The sequence below is a fragment of the Squalius cephalus genome (genome assembly GCF_949319135.1).
Source record: "Squalius cephalus genome assembly, chromosome: 2".
Lineage (NCBI taxonomy): Eukaryota > Metazoa > Chordata > Actinopteri > Cypriniformes > Leuciscidae > Squalius > Squalius cephalus.
In genome coordinates this window covers 24,460,376-24,486,027 of record NC_137123.1, presented here as the reverse complement: position 1 = coordinate 24,486,027, position 25,652 = coordinate 24,460,376, and the positions used below count along the sequence as shown (strand labels likewise).

Below are 25,652 nucleotides of genomic sequence, written 5' to 3'. Positions count from 1 at the left end.
CCATGGTAGTTGTAGCAGTTGATCTCAAAAAGAAAATTCTGCTATTGATTAACAATAAATCATTTTTCAGGCTAGACTATAATGTACAATTAAGCAATTAAGAGTAAGAGTACACAGGTTTACTGCTGAGTTGAAAATCAGACTGTGACTTGGGCTTAAGCACTCATGGTTACACTTTTAGACACAATATATGGTAACACTTTACAATAAGGTTAATTAGTTAACATTAGTTAATGCATTAACTAACATGAGCTAATAATGAGCAATACATGTATTACTATACAGTATTAGTAAATCTTTGTTAATGTTAGTTAATAAAAATGCAGCTGCTCAATCTTTGTTCATGTTAGTTCAAAGTACATTAACTAATGTTAACAAATACAACCTGTGATTTGTTATAATGTATTAGTAAATGTTGAAATTAATGTTAACTAAGATTAATAAATTATGTAAGAAGTATTGTTCATTCTTAGTTCATGTTAACTAATGTAGTTAACTAATGAACCTTATTGTAAAGTGTATATATATTGTTAAAGCCAGCATCTATTTTCTAAATGCATGTTGATTGTTTGATGAACAATCCATCCATGCATATGATACTTTTTTTGGACCTCATACTTTTTAATCAGAATGTCATAACTCGACCCCAGACTTCTCTGTGGTGACATACTGTATGCCAAGCTTTCCAATTATTTAGTCCACTTAAACCCCATACATTTTACTATCAACCGCAAGCTAACATTAGGTCTGCCTCCATTCAATCAACAACAAATTGACAGAACCAAATCCCTGTCCCTGTTTTTTTCAGTGTGTGTGACTATATATATATATATATATATATATATATATATATATATATATATATATATATATATATATATAAAAATCATGACTATGTCACAATAGAAATAGTTTCAACAAGGAGTTTTGTAGGCTTTGGAAAGGGTCCTGAAAACAGATGGATCACTCCATTTAAATTTTTTATGTTATAATGAGTGTCTCTTCACCACTGAACAAAGTAAAAAGAGCTTAGTCAGAGCAACAAAAGAAAGAGTAATGAGGTATTGTCTTTTTTAGATACTGGAGTGAAGTGGTGTGGTGATGCAGGATATGGAGCTGTATAGATGAAGGGAGGTAGCAGGTGGAGCAGAGAGGATCCTGTAGGAGGAAATAGAGATAGCCTTTAATTTGAGACCAATTGCACAGGGGAGATGGAGCATCATGCAGCAGACACTTGAGAATCGCCCATCTGCAAGGTAATAAATTCCATGCGTATTAGCATCCAGTTTCACCCACACTCTATATCTCTCACACAGGCACAGAGAATCGGCCCCTAGGTACAAGCAGTCTCTTTATGGCTATGGGGAAAACATTGTAAACGAAAAACTGATTGTCAGGCTTAAAGCGCGCACAGGTTCTGCTGTAGAAAAGGTACAGGCTGCTTTCATGCTTGCTTTATGTGGCCGCCAGACACACAACAAAGCTTACTTTGATTAGCTAATGTCTACAAAAGGATGCATGTGTCTCAGAAAGCTGGTGTTTGAATTTGCATACACTGTCATGAAAGACAATGTTTGCATTATTGTGCTCAAAATCAAATTTCCTTCCTATTTCAGGTTTTAGTGTGTGCAATATATATATATATATATATATATATATATATATATATATATATATATATATATATTTTTTTTTTTTTTTTTTTTAAATGAACAAAGATATTTGCTTGACTGTTTTTCTACCCCCTCTTTCTACCACAATGACCATTTGGAGTTCCTAAGGCACAGAGGGTCTGATAGTGATCTAGGCCTGCAGGCCAAATGTTTGTACTTTGGGGGTCATGAATTGTCACACCTTTAGTACAGTGGGGGACGTGTAATCATCTGATTGGTCAGTTTGAATGTCTCACATTTGGGTTTTAGTCACATGGTCAAGGAAAGGATAAAAGAAGATTGAAACTGTTGCTCTGGCTCTTTGATGCTCTGGCTCTCTTCTTCTCTGGGTCCCTTTCTTGGGGGCTCTCTTCTTATTCTTGGGGCTCTCTCCTTTTGCCTCCTCTTTTCTTTCTCTCTCTCTCTCTCTCTCTATCTCTCTCTCTCTCTCTCTCTCTCTCTCTCTCTCTCTCTCTCTCTCTCTCTCTCTCTCTCTCTCTCTCTCTCTCTCTCTCTCTGGTAACATTTTACATGCTGGGTAAGATTAATGGTATAAGTTATTACCATCTCATACATCTATTTTATAACTATTTTAAGTGTAACCATAAACATATTTTGTCATTAAACCTTTTCAATTACAACTAATGTGCTAACTAGTTTTGATTTGGTATTGACTTTGAAGTGCTACATATTGCAATACAATATTGTCACTCTCTATAGCAACGCTCTCCCACAAATATTAAGCTATTGTAACTGCGCTTATTTCTGTCGTTGGTATAAGTGGCAGTGGGTGGTATAGACAAGAAATGTGCAGTTCCCTTTCAAGGGAACTCGCGTTGCATCGAGATTTGACGCTATGGGAACGCTTTGCGTGATGATGTCTTGAAGCACATGTAAAATCAGTCCAATGGCGTGGCGGAACGTCAGAGGCGGGTGACGTCACGTACCAGGAAACTATAAAGCCTGCCTGAAAACAGAAAGCGAAAGCTTCTGTGTCTTCAGTAGCGCTCTATGTGAATTTGTCCCGTTATTTGGTGTTGTCTGTCTATATTATATATATATATATATATACATATATATATATATATATATATATACATATATATATATATTCAGTATGGCGAGCAAGCAGCAGTTTAGGTTGTGTGTGCACCCCTGCTCGCGTTATTTAACGGGTGGGGACACTAACGTCCTTTGTGTTGCCTGTTTGGGTGAGGAGCATGCCCAGTCAGCACTCGAGGGTGCTGGCTGTGAGCATTGTGACGCGCTGCCTTTGCGTACGCTCCGATCCCGCCTGGCGTTCTTCCAGAACGTTCAGGATCGCGTTCCCCAGGGCTGTGGTCCCGACGCTGCCGAGTTACTAGAGGTAGTGACAAGAGCTGTCGAAAGACTATCTATTGAGTGGCCAGAAGATAGGCAGGACGTTCGCTCGAAGAGCAAGCTCGACGAACGTTTCCTGCCATCTCGTGCACAGCCTCAGCGCAGAAGCCTTCCGTTTTTCCCCGATCTCCACACCGAGGTGTCGAGATCGTGGGGGAAACCCATGTCATACAGAGTTTACAGTGCACAAACATCACACTACTCCACTATTTCCAATTATAAAGAGCATGGTTATGGGGAGATGCCGAAGGTGGAGGAGACGCTTGCGAGCTATCTCTCTCCAGCAACGGCATCTTCCCTGAAGGCTCCTATGTTACCCACCAAGCCAGTCAGAGTCACTTCTTCCCTGGTTAATAAAGCATATTCCGCCGCTGGTCAAGCTGCAGCGTGTTTGCATACCATGTCTTTGATGCAAGCCTACCAGGCAGAATTACCGGGTGATTTAGATGAGGGCGGGGGGATTGGTCCCGATGTGGTTTGCGAACTGCCTAGAGCCACAGATTTGTCTCTCAGGGCCACCAAGGAGACGGCTAAATCCATCGGCCTCTCTATGGCAGCCCTGGTGGCCACTGAGAGGCATCTGTGGCTCAATCTCAGTAACATCAAAGATAAAGAGAAACATTTTCTGTTGGATGCGCCTGTTTCCACTTCGGGATTGTTTGGTAATGCGGTGAATAGTGCTGTAGATAAGTTTCAGGAAGCTTCTAAACAGGCAGCCGCCCTTCAAAAACTTCTTCCCCGCCGTTCATTTTATGAGGCTGCTGAGCGGGAGCAGCCTCACTCATCTAAAAAGAGCGCTGAACATCGTGCCACTCAAAAACAGAGCGTGTCCTCCCGTGCTCCCCCACAAAAATCTCGGGGACACAGAAGGCACGCTCAAACCCAGCAGCCTTCGAGGGGTAGAACGGATCTGCGGACCGTTATTACCGCCAAGAAGGCTGCTGGGAAAAAGTCCTGACGCCCGAGGGCTCAGGACAATGAGGGTAGTCCCCCCCGAAGTAGAGCGGTCAACACCTCTGTTTACGGTGCCCGTCTCCCTTCGGTGCCCTCAGGGGACCGTTCTGCCAACCCTGCCACCTCCGGTGCTTCAGGGCGCAGCGGTCTCCGGCGAGCACATATCTCAAGGACCACCCGGAAATGTAGTGGCCTCGGGATGCCCGCCCCCTCCAAGGAGGGTTTTAGAGCAGTCCGTTCAGTCGTTCCCTGCCGGTGCGCCATTACAGGGCGACGAACCGACTACTCAACAACAACAACAAAGTCCAGAAGCCAGTCTCGAGAGACTGGTACCTCTAGTAGAATCTTTGACAGCGTGGAAGCTACTGCCAAATGTTTCTCGATGGGTCCTGCAGACCGTAGAAAAAGGGTATCAAATACAGTTCAAGAAACGCCCACCTCGGTTTATGGGGGTCCTAACCACAGTGGTGGACTCCGAGCAGGTTCTGGTCATGGAACAAGAAGTGAACACTCTGTTAGAGAAAGGGGCCATAGAATATGTACCTCCCTTCAACAGGGAATCCGGGTTTTACAGCCGGTATTTCATAGTTCCAAAGAAGGACGGGGGATTGCGTCCCATTTTAGATCTTCGAGTTCTGAACGCGTCAGGCATGCAGCTCAAGTTCAAAATGTTGACTTGGAGACAAATCGTGCCACAAATCAGGTCCGAGGACTGGTTTGTCACGATAGATCTCAAGGACGCATATTTCCATATTTCCATCCGTCCGTGTCATTGGAAGTTCCTGAGGTTTGCTTTCGGGGGCAAAGCATACCAATATCGAGTTCTTCCATTTGGTCTAGCTTTATCACCCCGCACTTTCACCAAATGCGTGGATGCAGCTCTGGCGCCCTTGCGCCTTCAGGGTATTCGCATAATGAACTACATCGACGATTGGTTGATTTTAGCTCAGTCGCATCAGATGGCGATTCGGCATCGAGATGTCGTCCTCGCCCATATGAAAGAGCTGGGGTTACGGCTGAACGCCAAGAAGAGTGTGCTTTCTCCACTTCAGAGGACCACTATTTTAGGCGTGGTTTGGGATTCAGTGTCGATGCAGGCGCGCCTGTCACCGCCACGTATAGAGTCCATCCTTGCAGCTGTGAAAAGTGTAAAGCTAGGCCAGCTACTCACTGTCAAACAGTTCCAGAGACTGTTGGGTCTCATGGCAGCAGCTTCCAACGTGATACCTTTTGGACTGCTGCACATGAGGCCCCTGCAGTGGTGGCTCAGGACCAGGGGGTTTTCCCTGAGGGGCAACCCATTTCGCACAATCAAGGTCACGCGGCGATGCCTACGTGCCTTGGTTATGTGGAAGAAACCTTGGTTCCTGTCCCAAGGCCCAGTGTTGGGAGCTCCTTGTCGTCGCAAACTGTTAACGACGGATGCTTCCCTCACGGGTTGGGGAGCGAATCTAGAGGGTCGCTCATCTCAAGGTCTGTGGGAAGACCATCATCGTTCATGGCATATCAATCGCCTAGAGATGTTAGCTGTCTTCCGGGCTCTGAGGAGCTTTATCACAGATCTCAGGGGACACCATGTGCTAGTACATACGGACAACACGTCGGTAGTCGCCTATATAAATCACCAAGGGGGTTTGCGCTCACGCCCATTATGCAATCTGGCACGCCATATCCTCTTGTGGTCCCAGGGGAAGCTGTTGTCACTCAGGGCAGCTTACATTCCTGGGGTCCAGAATATAGGAGCAGACACTCTGTCGAGACAGGGGCTGAGGCCCGGGGAATGGAGGCTCCACCCCGAGGTGGTGGAGCTGATATGGAGGGAGTTTGGCCAAGCGCAAGTGGATTTGTTTGCGTCTCGAGAGACGTCTCACTGTCCACTTTGGTTCTCCCTCACGCATCCAGCTCCTCTGGGACTGGATGCTATGGTACAGACGTGGCCGAGGAGTTCTGGAAAGAGTTCGCAGGGACCGGGTCCATCTACTAATTATAGCCCCGCGCTAGGCGGGGAGAGTATGGTTTCCCGATCTTGTGTCTCTCCTCGACGGGCCTCCTTTGGAGCTACCCGTCAGGAGGGACCTTCTGTCCCAAGCGGAGGGCTCGATATTACACCCTCGACCAGAACTGTGGAACCTGTGGCCTCTGAGGGGGCCCAGCTCATAGAGTCAGGTCTCTCAACTGAGGTTGTTGAAACCATTCTACAGTCCAGAGCTCCCTCCACGAGGAAACTTTATGCCCTGAAGTGGAGAGTATTCACTTCTTGGTGTAGTGACTGTCGGTTGGACCCAGTTAACCAAGGGGCGGCAGTGGTTCATGTAGGTTGTCTACAAACCGAAAGGTTGGTGGTTCAATCCCCGGTTCCACCTGACCAAGTGTCGAGGTGTCCTTGAGCAAGACACCTAACCCCAGCTGCTCCCGACGAGCTGGATCGCCTTGCATGGCTGACACCGCCGTCGGTGTGTGAATGGGTGAATGTGAGGCAATATTGTAAAGCGCTTTGGTGGCCATTGGGTCTGTGAAAGCGCTATATAAATGCAGTCCATTTACCATTTACCATTTAACTGCCCAATTGGTACAGTGCTGGAGTTCCTGCAGGACCGGTTCACTGCAGGTCTGACCCCGTCCACGTTAAAGGTTTATGTGGCGGCCATAGGTGCTTACCACATTCCTTTGGGTGGAATGTCTGTGGGGAAAGACCCCTTGGTATCTCGTTTCCTTCGTGGCACCTGGAGGCTGAGGCTTGCAGTTCGCTCTAGGGTGCCACCATGGGATTTGTCCATTGCGTTGCAAGGCCTTTCCCTGGTCCCCTTTGAGCCTATTGAGGAGGTTCCTGAGAAGTTCTTTACATTGAAAGCTCTGTTCCTTCTAGCTATTTCTTCTCTCAGGAGAATAGGGGATCTTCAAGCATTGTCGGTGGCTCCGTCATGCTTAGAGTTTGCACCGGGTATGGTTAGAGCTTTTCTGCATCCGAGACCGGGTTATATCCCCAAGGTCCCCACTAATGTGGCTAGACCTATTGTTCTGTAGGCCTTCTGTCCTCCTCCCTTTCAGAATGCGGACCAGGAGACGAATAATTTGCTTTGCCCAGTTCGGGCGTTAGACGCTTATGTCCACAGAGCTGCCCTGTGGCGTAAAAGTGATCAGCTGTTTGTATGCTTTGGGTCCCCTAACAAGGGATCTCCAGTGTCTAAGCAAAGAATGAGCAAGTGGGTGGTTGAGGCTATTTCGCTTGCTTATGAAGCGGCCGGGCAGCCTTCTCCTATGGCTGTCCGGTCGCACTCTACAAGGAGTATGGCGGCCTCCAAGGCCCTTATTTCAGGAGTTTCTCTCCAGGACGTGTGTGATGCGGCAGGCTGGTCCTCACCGCACACCTTTGTCAGGTTTTACTCCTTGGACCTGGACTCTACACCAGGGTCTCAGGTCCTGTCATCCTAGTGCTGCTCTTTATGATTTCACACAGGACAGACACTTGTAGCTATGGTGGCGTTGGTATAGACGTTCCCATAGCGCCAAATCTCGACGCAACGCGAGTTCCCTTGAAAGGGAACGCCTCGGTTACGACTGTAACCTCGGTTCCCTGAAGAGGGAACGAGCATTGCGTCACCTTGCCATATCTCCTTCATGCCTGTCAGCGACTACTTCAGACTTTACGAAGCTTTCGCTTTCTGTTTTCAGGCAGGCTTTATAGTTTCCTGGTACGTGACGTCACCCGCCTCTGACGTTCCGCCACACCATTGGACTGATTTTACATGTGCTTCAAGACATCATCACGCAAAGCGTTCCCATAGCGTCAAATCTCGACGCAACGCTCGTTCCCTCTTCAGGGAACCGAGGTTACAGTCGTAACCGAGGCGTTTTCTACCATCTTGCTAATAACGTTTCTTTAGTCATTCGGCAGTTCTTGCAGCTTGAACCACTGCAGGAATTCCACCCTTATCCACCTTATTCTGCTCTAAACAATGGGCGCTGCCATAACGACGACTCCGGTTCCATACTTCCGGTTCGTAGCGCTTGACCTGTACTAGTAGCGAGAGAAGTTCAGTTTTAACGCTAACCACTCTAAACGTTTACTTTATTGAATGCATCTGATACGGAATCGGACATGGGCATTATCTCATTCTCATCTTATGCTCGAAACACTCAGTTTCTAAAAAGTTTGAAATCTTCTTTGAATTGTTAAAACAAATAACAACAGCACATGAGGAGCTCGAACTCATTCTCTCGCTGCTAGTACAGGTCAAGCGCTACGAACGGAAGTAGGCAACCGGAGTCGTCGTCATGGCAGCGCGCATTGTTTAGACTGAGCAGAATAAGGTGGATAGAAGAAATGCAAATGATGTCACAATTATGTAATAAATGAACTAGGGCTGTGAAAATAACGCGTTAATTTTGATTAATTAATCTGAGAAAAAATAACGCGTAAAAAAAAATAACGCAGATTAATCCATTCCGTATTGACCTTTGAACCTGGAGCCGTTCTAGCCACCATTCGACTGTAAAATGAAGGAGGGAGACGAGAACGCGCTGGCGCTGCCTGGATCATTGATTGGAACATTTACTTATAAAAAAACAGCTGGCATTTCAACATTGATTCACCGGTGAACGTAAGGGACCAAGGTCGAATCAATGTTGGATTATGTTTCGATTGTGCAAAACGAATCAGTGTTGAAATCGTGACGTTGTTTCACCGTTGATGTCGTGACGTTGTTTCATTGTTGATTTCGTGACGTTGTTTCACTGTCTCTTCTTTCAATATGGGTGAATAAAGATTGTATGTCGACGTTGAACCAATGTTGAATTATGCTTCGGTTTTGCAAATTGAATCAACGTTGATATTGTGACGTTGTTTCACCGTCTTACCTTTCATCATGGGATAATACAATTGTACATTCAATTACAACCTAGTTTGCAGTTGAAACATGAGTCATGACAATGCTGACTGAATTTGTGATTAACTGTACACTAAAATATTGTTAACTGTCAAATTACTTGCAGCAATGGCTTAATTAAACACATTTAATAAAAATATAACACATGCTCAAGATTGTAAAACAAGTTTTATTCTGAAAAAACAAAAGTCTAAAAATACTTTCTAAAACAGATGAAAAACATCTCAAACTTTAAATTGCAGCATTTTCGAAGTAATGTTAAAAACCTGTAGAAACAAGTGTAAATAATGTTTATAATTTAATGTTTAATATTAAATGTATGATTTAATAATGTTCAATAATTTAATAATGTTCAATTGTATTGTATTGTATTGATTATTTGCTAGGCACAATTATTTCAATGCTCACCCTTTGAACATTTGAACATTATTTCAATAACATGTTCAACACAATTATTAATAATAATGTTCAATTATTTGAACAGTGAAAATAATAATAAAAGAGTTTTTGAACTTTAATGTCACTAATGCTGATTATTCATTGATTCATTTGAATTTAAATATTTAATACTTTCACAGCAAAAATTATGTATGCGATTAATTTAGATTGATTAATCACAGAGTATGTAATTAATTAGATTAAAATTTTTAATTGATTGACAGCCCTAATTTATATGCAATTAAAATGCGATTAATTTCGATTAATTAATTACAAAGCCTCTAATTAATTAGCTAAAATTTTTTAATTGAGTCCCGGCCCTAAAATGAACATGCCCCCATATGTTGAACATATGGAAACCCGGTCTTGCACTAAAAAAATAAATAATAATACATATACATATACTGTATAGTTCCAAGCAGCACAGCACAGTGTAACAATTTCCACAGAGATTCCACTGCCAACCAAAGAGAAAAGTTGGCATACCTTAAACTGACAAGGTGTAGTCAGGAGGAGCAAACATACATTTTACAGAGAACTACTAGTATTTGACAATCATCAAATAACAACTTTTCTCGCAGACCCTGCACATAGAGTATATTTAACTATTCAAGCATCTATATATTTCGCATGCTACACTTCAGTTTAGTCTCCATTCACACCCTGACAAACGCTTATCACCAGGAACAATCAGAACGTACTGTCAAATTGCACACTTAATCAGAGGTGGGTGGGCGCTGATGGACAAAATACCTCTCTATTCTTGAGATGAAAAGGTTTTAAAACCCTGTAATACAGAACGAAAACTCCCCACTGTTTCCTCACACTGACATCTGCAGCATTAGATGTCCTCCTCTGTCCTCTTCTCGCCTGGCTGACCACCCGCAGGGGAATGGCCAGCTAAGCGGCATTTACAGTGTTTTCAATTGGATATGATAAGCTAATTCCACAGGCCGGCATTCTGATTCCCTCTAATGTTATTTTTCTTTATTTTTTAACATGGCTAGCCCTGGCCCAGAGCAATAAAAGTTGAAATTGGACAGCTTTAGATTGTCCGATTGCCTGAGATATTCAATTACCGGAGATTAACCCGTGCAAACAAGTGCATCTGGCGCCATCTCTGATCTCATAAAAGCCTGTCTAAGGGAAGAGCATTCAGAGTAACTGTCATATGGAAAGAGAAAAAATGGCTAAAGCAACTTCCCTATTGCTCAAAAAATATATATATTTTACTTATTTTAGTGAGAAATGTTTCACCTTCGCTCACCTTCGGGTGTTGCAAAGCCGGGATGAACTGCTGATGATGTCATGTCACAATGATGCCTTATCTCATGAATATTATTTAATTAACATTTCAAATGAATATTTATAAGCTGTAGCAAAATGGTAAAAACACATCCTATGGAGATTTGCTTGAGTTTTAACGTCTTGCAGTTATACCACACCAACTTAAAGAAGCACAATCAGGTAAACTTTAAATTTTTACAGTGTACATGTACAGTTTTAAATGAATAAATACACGCAAGCACATAATTATGTCCTAACTTACATCTCACATATATGGAGATTTGAAGACTGTATCTGGAGCATATTATCTTTTCAGAGCTGTCAAAGCATAATGTCAATAATGTACTAAAACATTAGAAATAGAAATATATGGTGCGACATTGCTGGAACAGTTGTACTGGCAATAGCACTTACAGTAGTTCTTTTCAACTTAAATTAAAGTCCAAACTTTCCTTCTATTTGTGCATTTTTTTCAAATAAAATGCACATAATCATTCCACCATCCAGAATGCATAAACTATGAAGCAAAGTTTGGTTTGTCATGTCATCTATCTACAAAACGCAGAGTATCATGAAAACATAGCAGAAAAAAGGAATCCTGATGAAGATGTAACTTTACATCGAAACGTTAGTCATTGTTATGCACCTTAAATAAATTAATTAATAAGAAAACATCTGTGCTGCACCGGCAATTCCTTTTTTCTGCTCTGTTTTGTCCTGCCCTGGTTGCACCGGATTGTTGTGAATTGCAGAAGTGCAGAGAACCTTCTTTATCATGAAAACATGTTTTCATTTACTTCCAGCAACTATAAAGACCATTAAAATAGTCTATTGTTTGACAAATGTATTTTTTTCTGACCAGCTTTAGAATTTTCAGAAATATCAGTTCGTCAGCATATGCATTGTTAAATTATCAGCTGAGGATTAGATGAGCACCATCAATCCTGGTATTGACACTTTAAACATGCAGCATTGACCTGCTAATAACGCTATGGCTTCAATTGATACCTGCTATAAAGTGGCTCATAAAATGACTCCTTGTAACTCTAACCACAAATTATCCAACGATCCAATCAAGCAATTGATTTGCTCCCACCTGTCCATGTCTTAATCACCTTTAGATATATATTAGCGCAAGTAAAATCAGTCATGACTGTGGCAGTTTGCTTAAGGCAATGTTGTCCATTGTCATACTGAAATATGTCACATTCAGCATTTGCAAATTGTAAACTTTTAACACTCATTCATTAAATTGAGTACATATACTTTTCATTGTTTGACATTAAAAATAAAGTTTTGTAAGTTGATAGGGGACGTCGGGCAGCCTTGCAGTACAGGTGTACAACACCATGATGTGGGTGTATGTGATGATAAATGGTCCATGAAGTGGGAGAAATCTGAAAGTAATGCCTCCCAGGGAAAAGGTGAGGGAGAGAAAGGCTGATCTATCTGTCCGGAGCTCCTCCCAAATGTGGAGACGACTCTGCGTTAGATTTCCTCAGAGGCCAATAACTCTGCTTGATAAGGGATTATGCCAGTCCAAAGGTCTGGGTCACCACAAATAGACTTGTTCCAATAGCCATCTATCGTGTTCAGCACACCATTTAATGCAGCATGGCCCCCCTTCCTGCGGAATAATATTTACTGCCTGCAGCAGTGCGTTTGGAATCATGAAGGCCTGAAGGCCGATTCAATATTGGTTACATTCAGGTCGATATTGATTCTGCATAATCATTAGAGAAGGCAACTTTTCACCCTTCATCTCATCAGGAAGGTCAATGCTTTAAATTCTAGTCTATGCAACTTCATGAACTGGAGTGGCACTTAAAGTCACACTCTACAAGAGATACGGGTACTGTTTGCCCTGAATATAAAGGAAGGAGAGCAGCTCCAGATTAGGGTGACCTGAAAAGACCTGAGCTACGTTGGTAAGGTGAAAACAGAAGACAATGGTCCTTCATTCCATGAAACAAAAAGTCTCTAAAATTAGGTTGATTTTAATATTTGGACACTTACTGGGTTAATAGATGCATGAATTCAGGAAAGTTCAGCCGGGAAAAGTTGGGACATTATTCAGCCTCCTTCAGCACTCAAGGGCAAGAAGGCCAAACTACCTGAAGTTCATTTTCTTCCTCAAGGAGAAAAACATAACATACTCCAAACCTACACACACACCTACAGAAAAATCAATAAACCTCAATAACTGACCCTACAGTCTTAAGAAATGGCCACAATGCATCCCTGTAAATAAAAAAGTGAATTTCTATTACCAGTTGTTTTTTTCTTCTGTCTGACGATCTTTTTCTAAGATACTAGTAAATGATCTATTCCATTCATAATTTAAAACTGCTATGTTTTACATTAATCGAATTTCAATTAATTTGTTTTAATTAAATGAATACGCATTACATATGCAACGGATTATCAAAGTCATTAAGGCACTAATTGGAACAAAGCACTTTTTACAAAACTCTATGTCTGAACAATCATGACTCTAAGAAATTACATGAATCTGAGCAGCTCTTTGTTAGTTAACACTGCCTCTTGGCGCCTCTGATAAATATACATCACATTTCAGATGCATAGAATAGAAGACGCATACAGCTGCAAGAATTCAGTTCTAAAGCTCCTTTTATAATGAACATAAAAAGCAAGGAATTCTCCACAGAGATATGGGTATCAAAACAAGACAATAGTAATGATGCATTCGGATAGTAATGAAAAATGCAAACACAAAATTAAGAACAAAAGATGGCACAAAGAAAACACAAAGCGGGACATAAAAGGAGTGATCCATGAAAGATAATATTCAAATGTATGCAAACAAAAACTTTAGAGTAGGATAAAATGTTATCATGGGAAGGAATACAAACAGATAACAGATAAAACAAGGGATGTTGAGATGTCAAATTAATGAGGAAAAGCACAACTGTGTGTGAAGTCGTCCTCAGGGGACGACGTTGGGGAGTTTTGTTCCCAACACCTGAGCGCAGAGACCTTTTGAAGCACTGGCTGAAAGCTCTTTCTCTATAGGATAGGATCCCTAGTGAGCCAGCTAGCTGAAAAAGTAGGTTATGGAGAATCAAGTGCACACAGATGCAGGTCAGGACTGCTCACCAGGTATTCTTTTTCTGTATTATGAAGACACAAAGAGACTTGTGACGATACACAACACTAAAAACTCACTGGGAGTGATGTAACCTGCAACTTATGGACCATTTGTCATTCGAAAAAGAGTAGGGGATTAACCCCGGCATCCTGGCCAAATTTGCCCCTTGGTCTCTGTCCATCATGGCCTCCTAATCATCCCCATATACTGATTGGCTTCATCACTGTCTCCTCTCCACCAGTAAGCTGGTGTGTGGTGGGCATTCTGGTGCAATATGGCTGCCGTCGCATCATCCAGGTGGATGCTGCACATTGGTGGTGGTTGAGGAGATTCCCCCTTCTATGTAAAGCGCTTTGAGTACCTAGAAAAGCGCTATATAAATGTAACAAATTATTATTATTATTATTTGCAGAGCACCTGGAGGTTAAGTATCTTGCTGATGAGCTTAATTTGGTAACCGAACAATTCGGCTACCATCATCCTAGTAGACATCATTGTATTAGTCAATAGAATGTGCATCAAAACCCACAATTGCTGGCGAACATGGGAGGCGGAAAAACGTGTACCATCCTCAAAAGTGGTGAAGGACAGGAAGCGACTGACTGAAAATGAACACAGTGTGAGATCAGGATGCGAGTTTACAGAGAAAGAAAAGCAAGTTTTCTTGAGCAAAGCAAGAAAACAAGTTTGTTTTGGAAACTTTAGAGAAAAGGCTCAAGGATATAGAACAATTCTGATGTTGTGCTGGCAGCCATGAGCCAGAATGATGGACCAAAGTCGCTCCACTATTTGAATTGTGATGGACTATGATGTTCTTGTGATCTTTGCTTTTCCATCAGCCTTTCTTACCTCTATAAAGCGGAAATGCATTCTTCATCTCAGCTTGAACGGGACTCTCTGTAACCCGTGTTTCAATGAACAAAAGCATGTGAATGTTTTGATCAGCACAGTTAAGGCATGGTGAAGGGACTGTTAATAAGCGCAAGAGACTTATGGGAAGGGCATCAATTAAATAATGTGTAAAAGTCAGATTATGGCTTCTTGATGATGCATGAGTCCTCTTGTGACGAGGGACAGGTGAAAAACAGACTTTTATTACAATCCACTGTCTGCCAGACAATGAAAAGTTGGCCTTCATCATTAATCTGAGACCCGCTTTGTGTTTCTTTCTTATAATGGCTACAGTAATCATATATTGGAGACATTCTCAATTATGTTCGGAGATTCCCAGAATATTGTCAATCTTTGGATATTATCACTTGTGTGAATAATGCAATAAATAGGGTGAATTCAAGTTGTTTGGGACAGGCAGATATAGTAAATGTGCAGTCACGATAAATGACAAAAATCAATAAACCAACTTTCAAAACTGTATTTAGGTCATTATTGGCTGAAAATCTTCCTCTTCACAAATCAAATTCAAAAAGATGAATAAGGTCAACGATATTCTAGAAACAATTGCTTTTGACATTGCTGACGTCAATCTTATGGCTTCAAGTTTTTACCGTTTGGATGAGTGCTAACTGCGAATGAGATTTGAGAATCAGGGGAAGGTATGATGGCTTCAGAAAGAAGTTAAACATGGCACCACAGTTACATTTAACATGCAGCACAAGAGTTGAGCATCAAGAGCTAGTTGCTAGTTGCTAGAGTGACATTTCCTTACGAGAATGTGATGTTTGGATTAAGACGACATTTTTTTATATTGAGTCAGTGTAAAAGGCTACCGCTAGCAGGAATTCTTGCTTAGCTTTCCAGTGCTTACCGCTAATCGTCCCTTGTCAGAAAGAGAGATGATTTTAGTCCCTCGTGCTGTGATGTCACAGGTGGTAAGACGGAGAGGGAGTGGGAAATGAGAAAGCGAAATCCCAGTCCCCTCGTTTTATTAACACAAGTCCATTCTCTAATGCAATCTCTGCTAATTAAGGTCACCATACCCACATCATAAATATTTCTCTACACCCGCACATAAGGTCTGCTAGCTGTGGCAGCATTGCCTTGGGCTTGGAAAACTATCTCTTTCTTTCTCTCATTCTCTTTCACTCGACTTCTTTTTCATGGCCAGAAAAAAAGAATACATCAGGTAATTATTAAGGCATTTCACTTTGTGTCAGGAGGAGGCAGATAGGAAAGATAGGAAACTATTTCCATTGCTCACACTAAATGACAATTTTTCCATCCTGAACACAAACTATGTGATAAAAATATCATGTAACTTAGCAACTGTTCAATGATAATGTGCCACAGTCACATAAGAGTATTGATCGTGACCTGTGACCTTTAGGGTTTAAGACTAACCCGAAGGGGTGCCAGTGAATGGCAGCATTGACATTTAACTTGTTTTCCATTGAAAGGGTAAAATTCACACATTATTATATGTGCAGATTTTGTTTTAGATTGCTTTTAAGTAAAAGGGTCACTCTGTGAAAAATCTGAAGCCATGGCACAGTTCCGAAAAACACTGTGAATTGACTGATGTTTTGATCTTTTATGCATCTTTCTCTTTTCTATTGAAACATTAAATGAGAGGATTAAAAATTAAACATGAAATCAAAATTTGACCAATTTACTTTTTCAATGCATGTACGCACCATGTCTTATTGTGCAGAATTAATACAAAAAGTTATCTTTGTCGTTGTCTTTATTATCTTTTTTCAAAAGGATAAAATTATTATTGTATTTACTGTAAATCTGTAAATGAATAAAACATGGTTCCAGCCCTAAAATTCAGTAGACCATTTCAATACATCGGATAATGGAAGTAAAATGGGATGCAAACGTTGCTTCATGTTTACCTCAAGAAACAAACCTGAAACAAACCGCAATGTTAAAAGCACCACACAATCACAGTTTGTCCTTTTTTTGCCCCACGAATGGCCAACAAATAGCTTAAGTGGACAGTTCACTCAACAGCCATTTATTGTTTACTCGCCCTCATGTCATTCCAAATCTGTATGCATTTCTTTATTTTGTGGAGCACAAAGGTCATTTTGAACAATATTTCAAATCTTTTTGTCCATATAATGGAATTCAATGTCCAAAACAGCACTGGAGGCCATTGACTTTTCATTTTCAAAATATCTTATTTTGTGTTCCATAGAAAAAAAGCATACAGCTTTGGAAAAACATGACGGTTGAACTATCCCTTTAAGTTCTCTCTGCACATTAAACTGGGATAGGAACATATTTTAAAATTAGAAAAATAAATAACATGCTTTACCTTCCAAGCCAAACACATTTTATTAACCTTTGCTAAAGCTGACTATAAAACACAACAGTGTAACCCAAGCAGACATGAACTGCTAAAGGGAGGATGATCTTAAGTCAGCAGAATCAGTAAATGCATGTAAATATGGGGAAATAAAATACGATTTTTCATTGGAAGAGATGAATCGGTCATCGAGTCACAGTGCATGAAACAACAAAGTTTACACTTATTTCCCCATTGACAGTTGTGTGTGGGATGGTGTGTTTGTGTTTTTGTGTGCCATCTCATGTGTCTGCGAGTGACAGAGAGAGACAGAAAGATAGCAAGACAAAAAAATAAAACCAGTGTGTCAACAGGTTCACATTAATAACTCACATCTCAGCTGTGCTACAAATAATTTAATAACCTTTTAAATTGGCAGTTCTTTTATAATACAATGCATTACACGAATGTAGAACAAAATACACTATGGAACCAGACACTAGGAGTCATTTGTAGTCTGCAAAGTGAGAGACTACAGAGAGAGAGAGAGAGAGAGAGAGAGAGAGAGAGAGAGAGAGAGAGAGAGAGAGAGAGAGAGAGAGAGAGAGAGAGAGAGAGAGAGAGAGAGAGAGAGAGAGAGAGAGAGAGAGAGAGAGAGAGAGAGAGAGAGAGAGAGAGAGAGAGAGAGAGAGAGAGAGAGAGAGAGAGAGAGAGAGTGGCACGTGACCTCTATTTCATCAGGCTCCTTGACCCCAGCAAGAAACAGTGACTATTGATCAGCTGGAGAAACAGAATTGAGCCGCTCGGCTGTCCTTTATTCTGAGATCATACCAGTGCGGGAACATTTTATTTGATGAAGTCAGGGAATGGCACTCCCTTCAGGTCAACTCTATGTGTGTGTGTGCGTTCCTAACCCGTCTATGCTTTGGGGACAAATTTGCAGAAAATGTCCCCGGAATGTAGTTAAATCTGACAAAACTCATTTTGGGGACGTCCTCAAAGAGAAAAGACACACTACCATTCAAAAGTTTTTCTTTTGTTGTTGTTGTTGAAAGAATACTTTCATTAAATTGATCAAAAGGGATGACAAAGACTTTTTTATTGTTTCCCAAAAAAGAAAAAAGAAAAGAAAAAAAAGCTATTTCAGATAAATACTTTTCTTTTGAAATTTCTTTTCATCAAAGAATCCTGAAAAAATTATCATGGTTTAAAAAAAAAAAAAACCTGTCTTGAGAACCGATTCAGAATATTAGGATGATTTCTGAATAATCATATGACACTGAAGACTGAAGTTCAGTCTTTCCATCACAGGCAAAGCTCAATTACATTTTTAAATTTATTAAAATTGAAAACAGCTGTTTAAAATTTATATATAAAATAATATTCGTATTATATTTTTTGTGGCGAGCATAATAGATCTTCAAAAACATAAAAAATAAAATACAAAAAACTTACCGACCACAAACTTTATTATGGAATAACTTTAAAACAGTTCCCTGATAAAAATACTTAGATATAGGCTATATGACCGAAATATTTTCTACCAAAATGTAGTAATCTCATCAGAAATTACTTTTGTCATTAAACCAAAATGTTAAGAACTTTTACCAGAATTATATACATTACATAGTTATCATAATTGCCATAAAATATCTGTGAACTAAATTTGTCAACCTTTAACATCAGTGTTCCAATAGGTCAGATAAATAGGCTAATGCTGCTCCAGGACCCTCAAGGCCCAACAAGTTCTCTACCAGAACACACACATCATCACAATAATAACTCTTTTAGAAAATATTTTGAATGCAAATGCATGTGATTATGCCTATTTTGAAATCCAATTCAAGCACATTAGTAATAGTAAATATATTTTGGAATTTGATCTTAAAACTGATTGTCAGTCAGACTGGTTACATTATTGATACCATGCTCAAAATTGAGTGCTGAATCCAGTGTTCCAAAGTCAAAAGCAGATTTCTCCTTAAGCTCTTCTTTTGGAAAGCAATCATCTAGATGTCACTCACAGGTTTTGAGTTTTTTTTTTTTTTGGAGCTTTTGTTTAAGTTTATGGAATAAAATTGTGGTGATTGGACTGCATGGATAATCTATGAAATAGAGTACTGTTTATTGGAAAACGTGTGCACCCACACTAGCTAGTATGTGAAAGTCAATGCTAGTGTGAATGCAAAGCAAAAGTGTGAGAACACATCAGGATTTATCAGTTTTACTCAGAAGTGACCCTCTAATGCTTTCGAAAAGTTCTGTTCAGTGTACGCTATATGCCCTTTTGCATTTTTGACATACCAACCTCTAACATCACCCTTTAGATAAGTGTCTCTTTCCTATTCAGCCATTTTCCCTCAGTCACCATATTGCTTTCCGATAATGGGAATGAACCGCATCTTTGAAGTCGAGTCACGAGAGATATTAAATAGAAAAAAAAAATGTTAAAGCCATTCCCTGGTGTCATTCCCACTCTGTGATCTGAATCCATGTTATCAAACATAAATTTGTCATTACAGAATTGAGCTCCACTGCACCATATTCCAGGATTAAATTGCCTTGGCTTGGCAGATGACTTCCTAAAGGCCACCTCGTGCTCTGACTGATAGTGGCCTGTGGTGCCCCAGATAAGAATCATCCGCTCGGGCTGAATGAGATGAGGGAGTTGAGTGAGGGGGTGTTATGTGTTACTCACCTCCACCAGCTTGTTGGCATGTTCACGGAAGACCTGCGCGTACTCCTTAACCTCTTTCTCGTTACCGCTCTTGGCCGCCTCTATCAGCACCAGCAGAGGCACGTTGGTTTCCAGGAAAGAGTCAGATATGTGGTCCATAACAGCCTTCCTTAGCTAGAGAAAAGAGACAGAAAGAGTTGGGATCAGCTGCTGTCCAACACAGTACTTAAACTTGTACTTGGAGATCCTACTATAGGGCATTTACAAGCGGTAAACTAAAGGTTTAACACATTTTCTAATGGAGCACTTAAGTGTGATCTTGTGTTAAACACAGCTAGATGGAGCACAGCGGAATTGAACAGAAGGCACATTTATAGGGGAATTAGCTCCAATGCACTGATATGTCAACACTTGATCCTTGAGATGCTTCAAGAGGGTCTGTAATACCTTGAAAAATCTACCATTGACATCCATCTTAATGGCAGTTTTCCCCAGCAAGTAATTTTTGCATTTTAACAATGTTTTGACATAGCAAGAGAGAATAAGTGCAAATTATACAGACAAGGAAGGAATAGCAAGCAACTTAAAGGTTAAATGCCTTGCTTAGGGGGGAAATGCTGAAATCACATGGCTAGTTAATTGCAGTGATCAAACTAGCAACCTTTTGGTCACTAGCCCTAAGCATAAACCAGTATCACATCAACCTAAAACACACAGGCACATATTTTGCCTCAAGGTAAGAGAAAAGCTTAACACTGTATCTCTTTAAACAAGACATGTAATAATGAACAATATGTTCTTACATGTGAAGGCAAAGTATGGTAACCCATACTAAATTGTTCTTCTGTATTTAGCCCATCCAAGTTAGTGTACACAAATTAGGAATAGTGAGTAGTGAACACACTGCAAACTGTGACACACACACACACACACACACACACACACACACACACACACACACACACACACACACACACACACACACACACACACACACACACACACACACACACACACACACACACACACACAGTGGGCAGCCATTGGGCATCTCAGTCATTTCCTGCCGGTATTCAGAATCGAACCTGCAACCTTCGGGTTATCAGTCTGACTCTCTAACATTTGGCCATGACTGCCCCCTCTTTATAGGTTAATAGCTACTCAATAGTGTTTTGTGATGTATATATGAGAAAAATGGCTTATCAAACAAGAAAAAATGTTGGACGGGACTTTTGTCCATCAGGAACTGATTTGACAGTTGTGGATTGCTATTGCTATTGATCTCATGTGAGTGACAGGTTGTCCCACCCTCACGCCAGTAAACGCATCATCAGAGAGGAGAAGCGATGTTGCTGCAAGAGGGAAGTTACTTTGATTAAAGATTATGAGGGCACATGCATTTAAAAAAAAATAAAAAAAGATGTACATGGATAAATCATTTATAATAAATATTTAAATATTCCATAAAAAATAAGAATGGTCAATTAGCACACATCAGCATCATTCACAGTTAAAGAAAAAAAAAAAAAAAAGAAAAAAAAAACATTGTGGGCTATTCTAATGGGTAGATTCCCACGACACATGTCCTCTAATGGTTGATGGGAAACTCCTAACAAGCAATAATTATCATTCAGTGAGGCGCGCACATATCTTAACCAATTAAAAACCCTGTGCTAGGCAATGGTGGGAAGACAGTAATGATGAAGTATGGCTAAAGGCATCGCATAATCCATCACTGGCAAGAAAGTTGGCCAGTCAGAACTTGAGCCGCCCTTAAAGGGGACATGTCACTGAAATCAGGATTTTCCTTACTCTTTCTCAGTCTAATAATCCTAATAAATCTGCAAAAACTGTAATAATCATGGTTATGATCACGTTTCCACATCAACACCTTTTCACTAATCAGCTTGGCTGGGTTCATTTTCATATGCATGGTTTTATTTTATCCAATCAATGTAGAAATGCACTAATCAAAAGCTATGATTAATTTGATTGCAAACAGAACCTTAAAGGGTTGTATATCAGACACTTCATAGAACCTTTTATTGGTTCCCATCATGGGATCATTTTATAGATTTAGTTTTAATTAATTATTTTTTTTTAAATCATTTTTAGCTTTAAATTGTATGAATAACAGATTGTAAATATACTTTATCGTTAGAAAAAAATGAAATAACCCATTAAACATGAAAGTATTATGCAATCATTTAAGACATTTCTCCTTAAATTGAACCTTTTTGACATGAAGTGTTCTTTAAAATTGAATCAAAGGCCCAAGAGGTCTATACAGAACCACACTGAACCACTTTTATTTTATTTATTTTTTGTTAAAGGGATAGTTCACTTTGAAATTAAATTTTGGTATGTTTTAGCTTACCTGAAGGACATCCAAGATGTAGGTGTCTTTTTTTCCGCAGTAGTTTAAATTTTTATATTTTTAGGTCAAACCGTTCTTGTCTGACAGTCATATCATGCAGGTCTATGGTCACGGTCTCAAAGAGCATGCACAGAGAAGTCCAAATTAAAACAATTCCCCATCGTCCAAATTAAACAATTCCCCATCGTAAGTACACATTGATGGCCTAAGACACAAAACGAGCGGTTTGTGTGAGAAAACGAACAGTATTTATATCGTTTTTACCTCTTATAACACACCCACGTCCAAGTGATCTGAGGGCGCGGGCGCATCCTGGTGTGTGACGTGTACGCAGACTGGTGCATAGATATATATACACTAGATTTCGCATTAAACACATTCGTTCCAATGAACTGCCGTAGCCAAGGCGACATCTAGTGTATATATATCTATGCACCAGTCTGCGTACACGTCACACAGCAGGAAGCGCTCGCGCCCTCAGATCACTTGGACGTGGTGGTGTTATAAGAGGTAAAAACGATATAAATACTGTTCGTTTTCTCACACAAACCGCTCGTTTCGTGTCTTAGGCCATCAATGTGTACTTACGATGGGGAATTGTTTAATTTACGATGGGGAATTGTTTTAATTTGGACTCTGTGCATGCTCTTTGAGACCGTGACCATAGACCTGCATGATATGACTGTCAGACAAGAACGGTTTGACCTAAAAATATCAAAATTGAAACTACTGTGGAAAAAAAAGACACCTACATCTTGGATGCCCTTGAGGTAAGCTAAAACATACCAACATTTAATTTCAAAGTGAACTATCCCTTTAAGTACTAAACTGGGGCCTCATTTATTTACTTTGTACGCTAAAATCCAAATTATAAAAAAGGTCTTTGACGTGGAAAACAGACTTACAGAAGCAGACTTATGCACTTTTTCTTGTGGCAGAGAGTCGGTGTACTGCAGGTATTTGAAAATCCAAACATTTCTTGCAGCTCAGCATTCTCAAGTAAAGGATTTGGACGTTGACTGGTGCTCTTTTATATGTTAATGATACTAAATAGGGGCCGTTTACAAGGCGGAGATGTGAAACATTCAGCTGCACACGATTTCAAGATCATTTGTGATTTATAGATTTCACATCTGGAAGAGAGGCATACACACATTTTGTTATGTACGTTCGATCTTTGAATCACACATGCACATTTGAGATATTATCATAAGATCAAATGTAGGATGGTTTCTACGCAACATGTTGGGAAACCTTGAATAACTCAATAACTGCCACTACAGTGTAAAATATGGCCCTTCCCGCTTGCATGGAAGGAGGTTTAAGGCCACGCTGGGATGTGGAACAGGCAATGAAACCAGAGCCAAGCATGAGGACGTCATCTTTTCAATCAATGTGCAGCACTCAGTGGTGGAGTTCTTGGCCACCTGAGCATGAAATTCAGAAAACAGAGCACACTTCGTAGGTAATGATCCTTCTCCCTGTGTGCCGATGATTTAATTGAAATGTTTTAATGAACCTTGGCGCTCTGTCTCTAATAACCTCTGGTAAAGGATGTGTGCTTGTCTTCCTAATGGTTGGGGTGCAACCCCAGGGAAAATGAAATTGAAAAAAAAGTGACCAAAACGTATCATTTTTCTGGTTATACTGAATAAAAAAAACTAGAGATGTCCTAGAGTGAACATGAGTCATTTTGTGTGTAAAAAAAAGGACTACATGAAAAAGAAGAACACTACCGTACTAGTATTTGAATATATTAATAATGTTAAACTGGGACTCAGTCTGACTGCATTTCAGTCCCCCCACCCCTTCTCAAAATTAATTTTTCAGTTCTCACGGAGCTTGAGAGCAATTCATCCGTCTCTGCTTTTTATATTAAGATTATTTAAGCCATAATTAATTTCCTTTGACATCGACCATGGCATTTTAGGGTCAGTTCCGTTTGCATCTTATCATCATTATGCCAGTGAGATTAATTTCTGTTTACTGGGGAAATCTCATTTTCAGGTTGCAGACCTTTAAAGCTTTATTTAATATACTGCATGTTATTCCAACATGTTAAATCAAAACACGTTTTTCCCACACTCGCAAAAGCTTTTTAAATGTTCCACTATCGTTAAGCATTGGCCAGACAACAAGTAGGCCTAGTTCACGGTGAAGCCCCTCATGTGTAATGTCTTTTTCAAAGAGGGAATTGAAGTTATAGTCATGTAATCTCAGGACTAAATTGAAAAAAAAAAAAAGCTTGACGAAAGGAGTGCGCCGCCGACTTCTCACAGACTACAAAAACAGCATGCTAAAAATTGGAAACACTGAGGAGAGGAAGTGCTTTGCTTTAAATTGCTCTGAGAGACTGAAAAAATGGAAATCTTGTGATCCTACCTGTCATCTTCCCCTTTCTGTCTTTCTGCCTCTCTTCCCAATTTCTCTCTATTCCTTTATTCTCTTCATCCAAATGGCTCTGAAGCACCGGTAAAAATCAGCATAGCAAACTCAATCAAGTCAAATTCAGAAGGTAACAAAGACAAAATAAGGAAGAAAGCATGCACTTAGCCAAGCCGGGGGATATAACTTTTATTGTCGCAAATGGGGGAGATTAAGAAATGAGATTAGCTTTGTTTGCAAATTTCGCTAACAAACAGGAAAGTGTATTTTTAAGGATTAACCACCTGCTACAACATGAAAACAGATGCCACAGAGATAGAAAGGCAAACCAGCAATGAAATTCAGTGATCTTTCTATAATCTACTCAGTGTAAGGCTCAGAACAAAGCCGACAGATGTTTTACTTCTTAATCCGAGAAAACAAGAGCAGTTCATTATGCCGTTGAATTATTCCCGCATCCTCCACCAATTTCCACCAACTTCATTGGTATTGTTTCTGTGTCACGACTGAGAGACCAAGATATTTCAATATTTACAATCACGGTAAATAATAGAACATGACTAAATACAATTATCAAAAACAAACGATGAGTGGTTTGCCTTTCAGTCTTAAAATGTGAATTCTCTGCAGGTAGCGGCAGAAGCTTTGGGTTCAAGAGCTCAACATTTTTTACTAAAATGTCAAGGGCAATCACAGGATAAACATGCTTCTGTGACTGATTAGCAGAAAAGGCAGCCAATACAAATCAGAATAAAGTGACAACTTCTATAGTATTAACAATGACATCTGGAAAGGAAAGGGGATGGAGAGAAAGAAACAGAGCAAGCGGAGATGTGCTGTTTAATCTTCCTGTCATGTCTGTAAATGAATCTGATAGCAAAGCCCCCTCTCCTTCAGTGATCAGCGCAGAGGTCTTTGGGTAGAGTGGAGAAAGCCTGAGAAATGATTTTCTTGATCTGGAGGGATGACATTTAGGTTAAAGCTTTAGCGCATTGATGTAAATGTTTTTACTCCAGGCCAAACTGAAAGGTACAGTACATCCACATGTGCCATCCATCCATCCATCCATCCATCCATCCATCCATCCAATCCATCCATCCATCCATCCATCCATCCATCCATCCATCCATCCATCCATCCATCCATCCATCCATCCATCCATCCATCCATCCATCCATCCATCCATCCATCCATCCATCCATCCATCCATCCATCCATCCATCCATCCATCCATCCATCCATCCATCCATCCATCCAATATGTCTGTATAATTAAATGACACATTAACTCATTAACTGGACATTAACTCTAGGTCTT

General features: G+C 40.4%; 1 protein-coding gene across 1 annotated transcript in view; it reads right to left on the bottom strand.

Annotated features, from left to right (window-relative positions):
* The window catches only part of ctnna2 (catenin (cadherin-associated protein), alpha 2), a 477,629-nt gene that overhangs the window by 76,201 nt on the left and 375,776 nt on the right, over nucleotides 1-25,652 (bottom strand). The window contains exon 9 of the mRNA XM_079897968.1: nucleotides 19,595-19,747. Within this exon, the coding sequence (XP_079754094.1) occupies nucleotides 19,595-19,747 (153 nt within the window). The remainder of the gene's footprint in view (nucleotides 1-19,594; nucleotides 19,748-25,652) is intronic.